Consider the following 16,751-nt stretch of genomic DNA (forward strand, 5'->3'; position numbering starts at 1 on the left):
CGTCGCTGCTAGGGATTCCGGCCAGAAAGTATACTATGTGTACTCAGGCCGGTGTTCCTTAGAACGCAGCAATATGTAAGTTCCGTAGTAATCATGGGCGTTGTTGCAAATCAGCAACAACTGCCACAATTACTACGGAACTTACGTAGTGTGAACATAGCCTTACTGTCAAAAGGTTTGAATGGTCAGGGTTTTGGTGCTTAAAACCCCTGCTGACTGTAAGATATAGCTAGGAGAAGTGCAGATTGTGTGCTTCACTCACCACTTAAGCCAACTCATTGTAAGTCTATAGAGCCTGTCTCCTGCTACAAGAAGGATGGAGCAATACGGGTATGTTCACACTGAGGAATAGGTGAGGAATTTCATGGGGAATCCGCACTTTTATGTATATTCAACCTGTAAAATATGTACAGACCAATGTCCCAGTGTGTTCAATAGGATTTCCGCTCTGTTGTTCACAAGGTGGAATTTACATGTGACGATTCTTTTGGTTAATTTCACTAGAGAAATCCCATAGAAATCATTGGGGCTTTGATTTTCCACTTTCCGCTCTAATTCCACCCCAATTCAGCCAGACCTGAAGAAGAGTGAATTTCAGACAGAACACTTTCCTCTTCAATTCCTGGTGAACCCTGAGCCTAGGAGTTATACACACACTCTGAACTCGTCCCGGTTATTTCTATAGATCTATAGCACTGAGAACCCTGACCAATCAAAACTTTTGACCTGCCTGTATGATATGTGATTTTTTTTTTAAAGCCACAGTGCTCCCTTAAAGTTTTAAATGAAGGGGAAAAACTGCAAAAATGTATTTTTTTTTGCCCATCTTTTCTCTACCAGTGTAAACTCCCTCCTGTATGTTGCTGGCTCTGTTCTGTTATGGACAAGTCCTCTAAGAACACAATACTATAACCCAAGCAGCACAGCCCTGCTCCCAGCTGTAATACCAGCACAGATAGCAGCAGCTATAGCTCTCAGGTATAAGGTGCTGTAGGTGATAGGTGACTGGTAACACAGGGAAGTGCTGGCAGAATGAGATGAATGTGGCGAAGATCAGATTGCAGGGACAGCTGGAGGGGACAGGTACTGCAGCTGGAGGGGACAGGTACTGCAGTGTGTGTACAGGCACCAGCAGCAGCACAGGCTCCCGAGGACTCCGCCATCCACAGAGGCATTCCCAGCATTATAGTCCCTCAGCTCGGCTGCAGCTTCTTCCTATTTCTGTCCGATCCGGAGCTAAACTTAGATGCAAGTAAGAGAAGAGACTGTGGGCTCCTGCGCTTCCTCCTCCTCCCTCCTATCTATACAGCGGGAGTGTGGTGGGGGGAGGCAGGGGGCCTGACATACAAAGCCATTGGAGAGCCTGGAGCTACACACCTACAGACAGCGTGAGGAAAGCCCTCCACCCACACACCCACACAGGAGGCTAATCCCATCCACAGCACTGGGGGGCTCCCATCCTATTCATCAGCGCAGCCCACTCTACAAGGAGAGGAGACCTTGAACTTCAGGCAGCCCATGGAAGTGCAGAAGAAGCAGATCTGCATGCAGGAGAAGTAGCAGATATATATACATATATATATATATATATATATATATATATATATATATATATATATATATATATATATATATATATATACTTTCCTTAGAAGCATCTCCTGCAGTGGTTGAGGTTCTGCACAGAAGACATCTCCAAGAAGGATACAGACTGTACAAGTGAGGACCATAAAGAAGCCACAGGTGGTTGGTCCATTTAGGAGCCTCCCTCCCTCTTCATCCTGGGGGCAGCTAGAAGTCCCCCTGTACCTGGATGTGCCTGCTTCTTTATATACTGAGAGTGGAGACCCCAGACTTGTACAGCCTTCAGATGGTCCACTTCATGTGTTTTTACATATTATCCCCCTAGGCTGTGGACACCTTGTCCAGAAATGAACCTGGGATTTCTCCTTACTTCCAGACATCTCCTCTGGATTCTCATAGGTAAGAGACTCTTCCTCCCTAAGTGACTGCGCTCCTCCTCAGCATGAGAGACAGTTCAGAATAAGCTATAGTAACTATGACTCAGGTGTATCATCCAAAAGCTTCCTATTATCATGGTGTTCTACAAGTCACCACCCTGGGATGTTTATATGATGTTCCAGGCAGTCCTGTGACACACCTGGCAAATATTTGACAGCTACCTTCCTGGGAATCTGCTTATCCTGTGTATATTTAGAAGAGGTTTACCTGTAATAGCAATGATATAATAGGAAGATTCTATGATGCGATAGAACACAAGGAATTAGTATTATGCATATGATAGATAGGTAATATATTTATGTGTGTACTAAATAGCAGTACACTGGTGTCAGATGATATTATGGGAAGGTGACTGATAGGTCGCGTATGTTTAAATAGAATTGTCCTTGTCAATACAGTAACATGTATACAATGGGGGAGATTGATTTACTAAGCAAATTGGGTATCTGCTTTTAGTTAAGTGGTGTAATTTGCATTTACACGAAGCGATAATTCGCCCAATCAATTGTTTAACGATTTTGAAGCAACGATTTGGTTTTTTATATCGATCAGCGTTTAGACGAATAAATCGTCTAAATTCATAAGAAAAATCGTTATTGCGATCGTTTTTAAGATCGCTTAAGCCCATCTTTCACATACGGTGAAACTTTGAAAGACAAAGCGATCTGCAAATTTTTAGCGAACGACGAACGATGATTTGAGAAATTGTTGAAAGGTCAAAATGAACGATTTCTCGCTCGCCGCTTGATCGTTTGCTGTTTACACGGAACGATTATAGCTCAAATGCGATCGTTATTGCGAAAATTCGAATTGTAATCGTTCCTTGTAAACACAGCATAAGGCCACATTCACATTAAGGGCCCTATTCCACCGGACGATTATCGTTCAGATTATTGTTAAATCGTTCGAATCTAAACGATAATCGTTCGGTTGAAATGCAGTTAACGATTAACGACCGAACGAGAAATCATTGATCGCTTTATAAGACCTGGACCTATTTTTATCGTTGCTCGTTCGCAAATCGTTCGCATTGAATAAGACATCATTCGGTCGTTTGCAGTAGATACGAACACAATAGCGAATAAATAGCGAAGAAAAACGATCGCAATTACGATGATAAGTAACGATTATCGTTCCATGGAAATGAGTGAACGTTTTCAGGTCTTTCACAATAGCGGTCGTTTGAGATCGTTAATCGTTAACGATTATGCAAACGATAATTGTCCGGTGGAATAGGGCCCTAAGTCTTGGGGTTCTATTGCTGGTATTCCAGAATAAACATAAGAATAAGACATACATTGCAGTGCCCCCATACATTGTAATAGACCAAACATAGTCTGATAGAGATAACATTGATTGATATATATGTCTTGTCTGCTGGACTCAAAAGTGTACTGAAGTATTCCCAGCGTGTATTTAGAATTTGCGATGTGCCATTTTGGATTTTTTGGATGGTGGTCAACAGGGAGAAAAAGTTTTTTTTAGATTTTTTTTTCTCCCCCCTATTACATCTGGAAATATTTTGTTCTATTTATTCCATGAAAGAACATAAAACAAAGTTGCCATTGGCATACATGTAAATAATTAGAGCGCGCTGTAATTTGCAGAATTATACAAAGCGAGCGGATTACCATAGTACCGCATCACTATAGCACAGTGATGTACATTCAATGTGATCGGTATAGCTCTCGCGATAAAAACCCATTACAATGAATTACCATGCTACTCTTCATATTAGGACCAGAGTGGTGACTGATGGATTCTACAGCAATTGTCATAGGTGATGAAACATTTGGGGGTGGTAACACTACTGATGATAGTTATAGTCAGATAGGTAACCCCATATACTACACATTTTACTAAACTTACCAATATACTTCTTGTTCTTGTACACAGTTTGCTCAAAGTGGATTACAGTGTTTAATGGTTGCCTCCTTGTTGGCAAAGTTTGTTAGGTTCTGGAATCCATCTACTAGCCCGAGATCTCTATCCTGATCATGAAAAGTTTGTCTTAGATTATTCGGTGCTATGGCTATAGGTCTGCCTTAAATATACAGAGTAGACAGACGTTCACAGTCATTGAACTATGTGTATAAATAGTAAAGAAAGAAACTCCATCACCCCCAGTAGACTGAAGGACACAGGACTATGGTGCTGCTCCATCTGACACCAGATCCATTGTACAAACAGATGTACAATGTCATTGGTCACTTCAGATTACATTGCGTCAGAGGCTCTATTGCCAGTTCCGTCAGATTTGATGGGAAGAATAGCGATGCATGCGTTGCCATTCTTCTTTTCAAAACAATGGAGCCCATTGTAAGGCAGTGAGGTCTGTCGGGCACTGTTGGTATCTGCTGTCAGACTGATCTGACAGAGCGTTGTAGGTTCCATTACAAATATTACTACTCGTCAGCTTTTATTATTATTATTACTTAACTAATTATTATTATTACTTTTTGTGACAGCGTTGCAGGCAGCGTTTTCTTGTTCAACTTGTTCAAAATGTTTATTGTCACAAAGAATACCAGTGATACAGTCTCGTTGAAATCTATGGTGACACTCAATTATATAGGCTGAGGGAATGGTAGAAAAATTGATCAGGTCCTTTATTCTCTGTTGCGCTTGGTCATGTTCAGAAGCCCCATAGAGAATTGGTGGCGTGGGGCACACATAGGTGCTGCTGCTTTTTTGGTCTAGTGATTAGTTGGGGGGTTCTCAGCAGTCACATCCTCACCAATTTGAGATCCAAATACCCCTATAACGAAGAAAGATACAACACTGCAAAATAAATCAAATATTTATTAACAGTAATGAGAATATTTTACTAGAATTTCTAAGTTCTTTCTAATTTTCTCAAATGCTTTGGTCATACTTGTATTATGTGCTAGTATTTTTCTATAAGGTTGCGTCTGCATGTGTAAATTAGTGATGAATAAGTAGTGATTTTACACCTTACGTGCCTATGACCAGCTCCTACTCCTATACCAAAGAATACTCATTAGTCTCTGTTCACATCTACATTACAGGCTCCTCCGCCATCGCAGATGCTGTCAGACTTGACAAAAAATTTAATGCACCATTGGACCCTGTTATAAGTCAGTGGATGCGACACTGTGTCATTTTCAGTTTTCTGTTCCTATGACAGAACAGAAAACCAGAAATGAGAACAGAGATGTGAACATAGCTGTAGAATAAATAAGTGGCGGCTAAGAATCCAGTATCAGAAAGTGTAAGTACATGCTGGTAACTAGTGCGGAAACTAGTGCTGCCCTGGGTATTCGCCTAGGTAAGTGGGTTAGCAGGCCTGTTCCTGTGACTTGCACCTTAGTATATGAGGGTGACAACACTTAGTAACCACTGGTCATGTACCATTACAAATAGAGAAGGAGCACTTCTCTGCTTTACACCTTCTTTAGCTGTGGTTATTCACCAATGTTTGTCACGCAACAGCTTCAGTAACATTTACATGCAACTTGTGACTTCTTCCACCACATCTTCCTTATTCTTAGATTCTTTACAAGAAACATTCATGAAAATGTCCTTAACACACAACCCAGGGGCAATGCACTTTATTTCAGTGGTCTGCAAAAGGTTTGTGTTATTGCTGCTTATAGTTAAATTTCTGTCCAATCTCCGTTTCTGCCAGTGAATAGGACGCTGATCTAAGGCAAACCTAAGGCCAAGTGCACACACAGTAAACTAAAACTATAATATGACAGTATGGATATGTTCACAAAACATAATATTTCAGTAAAGAACGGACGCTGACTGCAATGGAATCGGCGCCTGTTCTTTACTGCAGGGGCAGCATTGCATTGAAGTCAGTGCACTGCCGCCCACTGTGTTCACACAGAGTTATGTTAATGGAAATAATAGCTATTCACACAATGTAAAGTGCAGCGGCCACCGCACAGTACATTGAAGCGAATGGCTAATTGATTTGTGTGCACATCCAACGGAGCCCGCAAGTCAGTGTTAAAAAAAGAATGTTCCTGCAGCGTATGGGCTGCAGAAATATCCTGAATGCAGGCCGGCAATTTATTAGCGCCGGTTGCTATGCAACAGACACTGTTCAACTAAGTGTGAACATAGCCTAAGGCTATCAGTTTTTTTCAAAAATTTGTGTGCATCTGTTTTGATCAATTTTTCCATTGACTTCCATTTAAAAAAAAACGGATCAAAACAGATCCCTTTTTTAAAAAAACACAAAAACGTAGTCTACCTCATTTTTGTGTTTGTAAAAAAAAAAAAGCATCCATTTTATGAAGAAGAAAAAAACTGATTGCAAGAACGTAGTGTGAACCCAGCCTAAAATAGGCATTAAACATACTGTATTTTGAATCTTATAATGTGCTTCATTAAAGTCTATGGTAAAACACATCAATACTTTTTGTACAATGATTGTTTTTCTGTGGACTTTAATGTTTCATATTTTAATTGACTGTTTGTGAATGTACTCCAATACTTCTTCGAGCTTGCAGGTGGATTGTGAAGTTTGTAATCTCGACAATACTTGATACTACACCATATATCAGAGATAAAATGTTTCCACCTGGAATCCAGACGCCAGACCGGATACTATATGGTTTTCTCAGCAGAGAACCAAGTCTATATGGATTCTCAGCTTCTTTAAATAACCACAAGTGTTTCTTTCACTGATAGCAAAGATCTAGAAAGCAACAGAAACATTAAGTTGCATTATTTTTAATTAAACCCAATGAAGCCAAAAAACACAGCAGCAATCTAATTATTATACAATGCAGAATGACAATAAAGGTGACAAGGTTACATATGACCTTGGGACAATTGTAGAAATCTTCTACCCTGGCATTCATTTCTGCAATGTCCTTGGATGCATGTGACTTTTTGCCCCTAAGGAGATGGAAAACTAAAAGACTGGGGAATATAAATTAATTGAAATCATTCACTTTTTCTTTTATGTTGCTGATTACTTCAATTAACAAAAGGCTTGTTTACAAAACACTGGAACATTTGGGATTTCACAAGATTGGGACATAGTGAGCGGGCTGGTTATTTACTGACCATGTTCCCAGGATAAATCTGTAAAAGCAGCATGGTGACGTATATTTTTTTGCTTTTAATATATCCCCTCTCTCATTGAAAGAAGGCAGGCAGTGCAATGCTTAGTATCTGTGTGCCTGTACATGTAACAATCTTGCGATGTGTTTTTTTGGTTGTGCAGCAAGTATAGGTGAAGTGCATGGAACCATGTGATTCATAAGTATTTGAAAAGTATATCAGAAAACCACTGCAATTCAATTCGTTTACTGAGCAATTACACAGATCGACTATCGGGCAGCAAGGGCTGCACCGACATCATTGGTGATGTCTGTGCATCCCTTGCCTTTAGTGTAAAATAATAAAGTATTACCTTACCAGGTTGCCCTGTGTCCTCTGTGCTTGCCTGGTGTCCTCAGAGGCCTTCTTGTTGTCTGCAGCTCCGCCTTCTGTTCCGGTCTCTTCATTGACAAGCCACCGGCCTGGCCGCCACTGGCCGCGACCTGGCTTGGCCAGTGGCGGCGGCCTGTCAGTGCAAAGACTGGAACAGAAAAGAGCAGAAAACAGAGCTGCAGAGATGAGGAATGGCTCCCGAGGACACCCGGGAACATGGTAAGGTAAATAAATACTTTATTATTTTATACTACAGTCATCAGCCGCCGGCTGCGCATTGCTATTACATATTGCATGTAGGTCTGGACCTAAAGAAACCATCATTTCATCGGCTGATCGTTCTCTCTATTACACAGAGCGATAATCATTCAATGTAAAAGGGCCCTTAAAGTGACTGTACCACCAGGCCCAGGCTGAAGCACTGGAGAGGGACTGACCCACCCTTAGTGGGAGCAAACCGTAGCCCCTCTATGATAGGGTTCCATTGATTCTAATGGAGTCACATCATGGAGGGGCTGGAGTTTCTTGCCACTAAGGGTGGGTCAGCCTGCCTCCAGTGCTTCAGCCTGGGCCTGGTGGTACAGAAACTTTAAAGTGAGCAGTTATCCCTAGCGAGATTACGCAGAAGTCCTTCTACTTTGGTTTTAAAAAGGATCTATCATCACTCCTGACCTGTTGGTGTAAGCAAATACATGCAATGCCCATGAAATAACTATTCTGGAACATCTCTTCTTATAGTCCTGCAATGTGTTGTTCCTTTTTTACTAGAAATGTAGAACTCAGTAACCAACTGGATGATACCAATTGGGGGTGTGTCCAGGGCCGTATTTACCACTAGGCACCCGTGGTCCGGTGCCTAGGGCAGCACCTTGCAGGGGGGCAGCACCAGGGAGCAGGGGGGAAAAACCTTATTTATTTATTTTTTATTTTTTTTAGCCTCTCACCTCTCGGTCAGACTTGCCAGTAAATCTGGTGACTTTTTGAGGAGTGGAGGTATGATCAGGTCTGGTGTGGCTGTGACGCCTGGAGCTATTAGCTACCAATCTACCAATCTTGTGGTGGGAAATTTATGTTTTAAGCAGTTAAAAACCATGAAAAACATGATTCCGACAATTTTCTACACGTTGAAATCACTCTCCCCCATGCTTCCCAAGATGCCTAGGGCAGCAGCAGTTGCTAATACGGCCCTGGGTGTGTCCCTACACTGTCTGACACTATCCAATCAGAGCTCACAGTGCCAAATTGTAGAGACATGCCCTCAACTGGAGGTGCCTTTACACCAGTGCTTCTCAAACTTTTTCTACTGGAGCCTCAACCAGCAGACAAATTGATGCTGGGCGTCACCAGACTGACCAAGAGGATGCTGGGGCCTCACCATCTATGATAGAAGGCCATGCAAATATAAAAACTATTGCTCAGTCTACCCTCTATTTGTCTCCTAATCTCTGTATAACATTAAATAAGTACAAAATGAGTCAAAAATGTTCCTAAAGCAGAAATTGTTGAAGTCAGGGCTGTGCAGCTTGTGGTCACTTTTGTGATATCTGCCTCCCTAGCTGTACATCGTCAGCAACTAGGGGGTGAGAAGTTTTATTACTGGGGCGCGCGACAGGCTGAGGTGGGGAGGTAGTCATCTGGGGGGGCTCCCTGTCCGTGTCTAGTCACCGCTCTCTGCCTGTCAGCTTGCTTGGAGGGTATAATTGACAAGCAGAGAGGCCTGTTACTGGCCTGTGACAGGCAGAGAGGCCTGTTAAATATTCAGGCTGTAGATAGTAAGGAGGGCAGACACAAGGCAGACTTTAGGGGAGAATCCTATAGGCTGTGTACAAGCATACAGAAAAAATAAAGCTCACAAAGTAAGCTTTCAGGACTGTACAAAACAACTGTGAGCAAAAGTATTAATAAAATCAATGAAGAAAATGTTTTGTTTTTGCACTTAATAAAGCTTAATAAAAGTGGAGCTGTAAAAGTATGTAGTACACACATGCTACACACCCTATCTACAACCATAAGGCTTACTTCTTTTCTCATACACAATTGCCTTATTATTAGGTACTAGTGATAGATGGGAGGTTTCCGTAAGGATCTGCACTGGTCAATACACATTTTTTGTCGCTTCAAGTATCATGGATGCAAATGCTGCATCAGTATATGTACTGTTCACTATAACCTCCTATTCACACTATTCTTTAATCTCGAGTGGTATAATTTCCACGCTAATTATCTGTATAGAAGGTTTTTGCTTTGAATTCATAGTCCATATTATAATGGTGTTTGAGTGGTCGTTTTCGTGCTCATCATTGAATGTATATAATAGGAATGAAACAACAGATAAAAGCATAGAGATCCCAGATATGTGGCTGTAACCTCCTTTCAACCTTTGCTGTACAGAAATAAATAATGGTATCTGTAGATAGACCTGGCTGGATCTGTGCACGGTCAGGACTGTGAGCTGTAATAGCTGAAAGCACCGGATGTGTTATTGATACCCAGTAACATGAATTAGCCGTCTTTAATATCACACAACATTCCATGTTCTGCTCGCATGTGGATCTACTTTGCAGACCTTGCAGTCATTGCCCTTGTAGGCTGTATAGGAGACAAGCACCAGAATCTTAGGAGGGGGGAAAAGAAATAGTTTATCCACACTTTCTTATCGCTTCTTTTTTTTTTTTTTTTTAAATCATTTTCTGTTTTTATTTTTTACATTTTTATCACTATCGATCGTGGTGTTTTTACTTTCTAATGTGGGAAGGGTTATAATTTTCTTTCATGTATTGTATGCCTAGGTTTGTGTATGCAGAATACTTTATTGCACTTTTTTAAAAAAAATACTTTATTCCAGTGGGATTGCCTTTGCACCTTTTAGAATCTAACATGGAAAGCCTGCATGTCACATTCCCTTTATGGCAATAGAATTATACTGGATAATCACGTACTAGTTGGCTTACTATTAGAGATGAGCGAATTTACAGTAATAACAAACCAATGGGCTCATCAGCCTGCTGACCGACTGCCGCTCTGTGACGCTCTTCTCCCTGTTTCCCAGGACTGGATCCAGCTTTTACCAGCACCCAGGGAGGAACGGCATGGAGTTGCAGTCAGTTGCTTGTTTTTGTGCCTAAGTGCCAATTGTGGGCAATGAATGTCCCTAAGTAAAAGGCCTGTGTAAAAGGACCCTTTAGGCTGGGATCACACTCCCTGACTAAGCTTGGCGAGCGAAACGGCGTTGGAGTGTGAGGTGGGGGACTAGTGGACTGTGTTACATACTGGTAACTACTCTGTCATCCATATGTACTTGTTTATATGTATGTGATTCTTATCAGTGTACTGTAGCAATTGGCACTAGCACTTTTTACTATGCACTTTATACTGGATGAATTATAGTATACAGTTTACAATATTATGTATATGGATGCATTGGCACTTTAAATAACTTGTCCCAGCAACTTGGTCTCCCACCTCCCCAGGTCTTGTTTTTATGTGTTGTTTTTCTGTGATTGATTAAATAAACATTATTTTGTTAACCGATGTTTGATTTTATTTTTCATCAATTTAGGTTCCCCATATGGTTTTTTGGTGTAGTCTGGGTTCACACTAAGTTTTTGCAATCCGTTTTTTGCATGCATGCATCCATTTTGATCAGTTTTTCTAATGACTTCCATTATAAAAGAACGGATCAAAACTCTTCAGTTTTTTTAACCTACACAAAAACGTGGTCGACCAAATTTGTGTGTACATAAAAAAAAAAAAAAAGATGCATTTTGATCTGATTTATATAATGGAAGTCAATGGAAAAAAAGGATCAAAACGGATACACACAAATGCATTTGTTTTTTGCAAAAACAGGTGAAAAAAAATGGATTGCAAAAAGGTAGTGTGAACCCAGCTCAACTGGTAAATGGTTGCATGTTCTCGTGAAAAATGGGGCACAATACTTAAAGGGAACCGATCAGCCTAATTGGGCTGATATGGCTTCTTGAACTACTGTATACAGCTCCTGCAGCAGCCGTGGCACGTATCGACCGCGGCTGCAGCAGTAGCTGTATACCCGACAAAAGGACTTTAATCTCCTGGGCATGTGACAGGCAGCGGTGAGGAAGTAGTCATATGGCCCGCTCCCCGCCAGTATCTAGTCACCACGCTCTGCCTGTCAGCACGCTCGGAGAGGATGAATGATAGGCAGAGAGGTCCTTTACTGGCCTCTTTGCCTGTCAATCATCCCTCCGAGCGCACTGACAGGCAGAGAGCGGTGACTAGATTTGGGCGGGGAGCAGCCCAGATGACTACTTCCCCGTCGCTGCCTGTCACACGCCCTGTGGATTAACCCTTAGAGGACCCGGCCAATTTCAATTTTTGCGTTTTCGTTTTCTCCTCCTTGTGCTTAAAAGGCCATAGCACTTGCATTTTTTCTACCTAGAAACCCACAGGAGCCCTTATTTTTTGCGCCACTAACTGTACTTTGCAATGACAGACTGAATTTTTTCATAAAGTACACTGCGAAACCAGGAAAAAATTCAAAGTGTGGTGAAATTGAAAAAAAAACAACGCATTTCTTTTATTTGTTTTTTTTTTCGTTTTAACGCCGTTCGCCCTGGGGTAAAACTGACTTGTTATATATGTTCCTCAAGTTGTTACGATTACGATGACATGTAACATGTAACATTTTATTGTATCTGATGGCCTGTAAAAAATTCAAACCATTGTTAACAATTATATGTTTCTTAAAATCGCTCCATTCCCAGGCTTACAGCACTTTTATCCTTTGGTCTATGGGGCTGTGTCAGGTGTAATTTTTGCACCATGATGTGTTCTTTCTATCGGTACCTTGATTGCGCATATGCAACTTTTTGATCACTTTTTGATGCGACCAAAAATGTGCAATTTTGCTCTTTGGGATTTTTTTGCGCTTACGCCATTTACCGTGCGAGATCAGGAATGGGATAAATTAATAGTTCGGGCGATTACGCACGTAGCGTTACCAAACATGTTTATTTATTTATTTATTTGTTTATTTTTATTTATAACATGGGAAAAGGGATTCTGACTTTTATTAGGGGGCGGGGCTTTTTTTTATTAATAACAACACTTTTATTTGTACTTTTATACTTATACTAGAAGACCCCCTGGAGGACTTCTAGTATAAGTGCACTGATCTCTCATTGAGATCTGTGCTGCATTGATATGCAGCACAGATCGATGAGATAAGCACATCGATTGCTTCCGGCTGCTGCGGCGGTTTGTCCAGGGTCGTTTAGGGGTTAAGGTCTTTTTTTTCGGGTATACAGCTACTGCTGCAGTCGTGGGTGGTACATGCCGTGGCTGCTGCAGGAGTTTTATACAGCAGTTCAGGGAACCATATCAGCCTGATTGGGATCATTGGTTCCCTTTAAGCGGTTGTAAAAAAACTTTGGATGCACAAGTTTTAGGGTTGCTGTTACATATAACTCACATGCTCTCAGTTGGGCTTGTACACTGCAACTACAGTCATTTTGTTGGGACAATACAGCTTAAATCACAGTGTATGGACAAAGCCATTGCTCCAAGTAGGAAGGAACATAATTCCCACTACTTCATGGATTACCAGCTTCTGACTCAAGGCAGTCCAGGGCACGAGTCTTCTGGATGCACCACACATCAGAACAATGGGTTCGGCAACGTTCTCTGAACCTGAACACTTGGCATTTGTCTCCTGGCAGCTGGAGAAGTTGAATGCCGCCCTAGGGAGTCCTGAAAAACATGGATCAAACATAGGCTATATAATACAACAGGCATGGAAATCAATAAATCAGTTTTTCACCACTTCGCTGGCACCTTCATATACAAACGTATCTCCAACACGCACAGTGTATACACTGGGCGAATAATCACTCATGGCGTCTTCTTCAACTAGTTAGTTTATTGATCACAAAAATGCAGCATACAACAAGGCTCACAGCCAATGTTCAGGGTTCTCTGACACCCAGGCTCCTGCAAATGTTTCATATGGTCAACCATAGGCTGTATCCATGTTTTCCTGGCAGCCCTAGGGCAGCATCCAACTTTTCCACCTGCCGGGAGTCTAATGGCAAGCGATTGGGTTCGGAGAACATTACCGAGCCCGAACAGTTTGGCAAGTTCACTCAACACTACTTAGCACACCTGGTTTCCAAGGGTTAATAGCAATCTGGTTGCTCAACACTACTTAGAACACCGGGTTCCCAAGGGTTAGCAACAATCTGGATTAGTGGCTGGTGAAACATGACCTGTGGCAAGTGTGGCACACAAAACACCTCTTGGAGCAGCAGTAAGTCTGTCTCTTATAATTCCAACTGTCTCTTATGGTCCGTCAATCATCTATTCGGCCCAGCCGCACAATTGATCGGTTCTTGTGAGGCCCCAGCAAGCAAGAAACCATCAGTGAGATTGGAGCTCATTATCTGGAACTCTTCAGCCGGTCTAAAAGGGCCTTAATAGTAGAAATAACCAAGGTGCTACAGTTCACAATGGGAGCCTGGCTCACAGGAATTATTGTTCTCAGAATTATTGAGTTTTATTATAGCTTTTTGTGTTTATGCTGAAAACAGGCATTGATCATCCATGGTCGCAATAGTAAAAAGCAGTGTATAGCTGTAGGCAGTGTGGACAGGCAGCAATAGTTGTCACAGAACTCACTAATTATATGTTAAGCAGGAATCCTGTCATTTTATATCAGAAAGAATTAGGGATGGGTCATGTAATGACTATGGAAATAAAAAATGTTGCCTAGCAGTATGATTGTACTTTATGTTCAATCAGACTTCTTTACCTATAGACACATCTTGCTGTGACGTCTTTCTGTTCCTTCTCCTCATCAACTGCTTGAGATCAACAAATTATTGCACAGATGTTTGTTTTTTGTGAAACTCCTTCCATCCATCTTTCCGTACATGAATGTGCAATGCATGCAGGGAATTTTTCTTGTTTTATCAGAAGCTTCATCCTATCTGCTGTGCCTAGAGAAATAGGTCACAGTTAAAGTAACAAACCTCTTTTAATTACCATTATGATTCATCAAGTTACTTAAAAACCTGAACTGTTCACTTGGATATTGACCAGCTAAGGAAGGAGGAAGTACGAATTAAGGGCAGGATTTAATTACCAGTAAATAGAGGAAAACTCCACCTGAGAGGGAAAACTTTGTTCTTTTCTAAGATCTACAACTCCCTCCATCTAAACTGTTTGGCTGGAAACACACACACAGCAGTTTTTTTGGAGAAAGGCTTCTGTAATTTTAGTGCCAAAACCAGTAGTGGATTCAAATGGGATGAAAAATGTAAATGGATGACTTGGACTTCTCTTTCCTCTTGGATCCACCTCGGGTTTTGGCACAAAAACTCCAGTGGCAGTTTTCCAAAAACATGCTGTGTGTGATTCCAGCCTCAAGTTGCCTGAGGGCTTTGCCGATGAGGTAAGTTCATATTCTGCTTTCTCATAACACTTCCCAAGGTTCCCATAATACTGTATTTCTGCCTACGAACAAGTGACAACGTATGTAGTACCCAAAATTACTGGTAACATGTCTACCAGGGTTGTCATTTTTTAACCTCTTATTGCTCAAACCATTTTTTCCATAGTCGCATTCTAAAAACTTTTTTTTCTCTCTCGTGGTCATAGCTATATAAAGGGCTTAATTTATTTGGGACAAATTGTACTTTTTATTGGTGCCACTTTGGAGTTCAAATAACTTACTGATTAAATTATATACTTAGACAGTTAGTGCGGACACCTGGGTGTTAGATTGGCAGAGGATCTCCTGTGTTCTTGGCACAGGAGACCCACATCAGGTTACTACTTTGCCGGCACAAAAAGGCTGTAGCCAGTATAAAGCTCCCTTGTGACTGCCGTAACTACACATACTGTATGGGTTGTCACAGATAATCGAAGACCTATTCTGTTGGTCTTAGACAATGCAAACGTTTTTAACAATGGCTCAGATAATGGCTCATCTAGTATATCTTCAGGGAATGTTCACACTCTGTATAAACAACGGCCGTTCCAAGTGAACGCCCATTGTTTAATGGTACCTATGAACGAAATTAATGATCAATAATTCCGGCCATAAGTAGTGTTAACCAATGGATGTTCACGCGGAACAGCCATTGTTCATACAGAGTGTGAACATAGCCTTATACTGTCAAGTTTAAATTTATACCATATATTGGCTTAGGGTCCTATCCCACGGGCCGAGGAGGGCCCGATCAACGATGTAAACGAGCGGCGATCTGCTAGATCACCGCTCGTTTACTGGGCCGTGATCGTTGAGAGAGGGCTGCAAGGACATCTTTACCGATGTCCTTGCAGCCCTTGCAGCAGCATACATTACCTGTCAGGTCTTCTCCGCGCTGTCTTCATCCCCGGGTCCTACGCGCTCTATCTTCAGAATGGCCGGTCAGCTGACAGGCCACACTCAGCCAATCACAGGCCGCGGTGGTCCCGGCCTGTGATTGGCTGAGCGCTCCGTCAGCTGACCAGCCATTCTGAAGATAGAGCGCGCAGGACCCGGGGATGAAGACAGCGCGGAGAAGACCTGACAGGTAATGTATGATGATGATGCTGCTGCTTCTTGCTGCTGCCCGTCGCGCACCGCTATTCCACCGTAGCGATGCGCGGTGGGGGAATGATGATTTTAGGTCTGGCCCTAAATGAACGATCAGCTGATGACACGATCATCAGCTGATCGTTCTCTTTATTTCACCGAACGATATTTGGCCGAATCGGGCCAAATGGGGCCGATCCGGCCGATTATCGTTACTGTGGAATAGGGCCCTTAGTTTTATTTAAAAATGTGCACCAAAAAGTGGTCAATTGTTTTACTGCATATAAGCCCTACCCCCTTGTCCAATTAGTAAAAAGTGTCTAAAATATAATGAAAATGTGGGCCACTTTATTTATTTTTATTGTTATTTATTTATTTAAACCACAGATTCTGGCTTATTGCTGGCACAATTGTTCGTACAATGATGGTCCTAACAATAATAATCAGTGAGATCTGTTGGATTCGTTCTCATGATTACATCTACAGGAATATGACCCCTACTGATTTTGATTGTGTTCTCAAATAGGTTAAAATCAGAAGGAAGGGGTTGAAATTTTGCAGATGAAAAGGAAAATTCTAAAAGCCTAAAACTCCATTCTGATTATTGGGATCAGATTTTATGCTTTTTATATATTGTCTTCAGGCTGAATATACAGTGGTGCCTAACAATTTGGGAATTCTTTTTGCGTTTTCTACATTTTTGTACAAGTCCTAAAAGTAGAGAATGAGAACCAAATCAAGCAAATGAATCCATTAT

The 16,751-nt window shown here is 41.6% G+C and overlaps 1 protein-coding gene across 1 annotated transcript in view; it reads left to right on the forward strand.

The window, feature by feature from the left end:
- Positions 1–1,028: 1,028 nt before the first annotated feature.
- Positions 1,029–16,751, forward strand: part of RAMP1 (receptor activity modifying protein 1) — a 62,178-nt gene continuing 46,455 nt past the window's right edge. Inside the window, exon 1 of the mRNA XM_069983180.1 lies at positions 1,029–1,983. Coding sequence (XP_069839281.1) covers positions 1,932–1,983 — 52 coding nt within the window. The 5' untranslated portion in view covers positions 1,029–1,931. The remainder of the gene's footprint in view (positions 1,984–16,751) is intronic.

This window comes from Dendropsophus ebraccatus, chromosome 9 (genome assembly GCF_027789765.1).
Source record: "Dendropsophus ebraccatus isolate aDenEbr1 chromosome 9, aDenEbr1.pat, whole genome shotgun sequence".
NCBI classification, from domain to species: domain Eukaryota; kingdom Metazoa; phylum Chordata; class Amphibia; order Anura; family Hylidae; genus Dendropsophus; species Dendropsophus ebraccatus.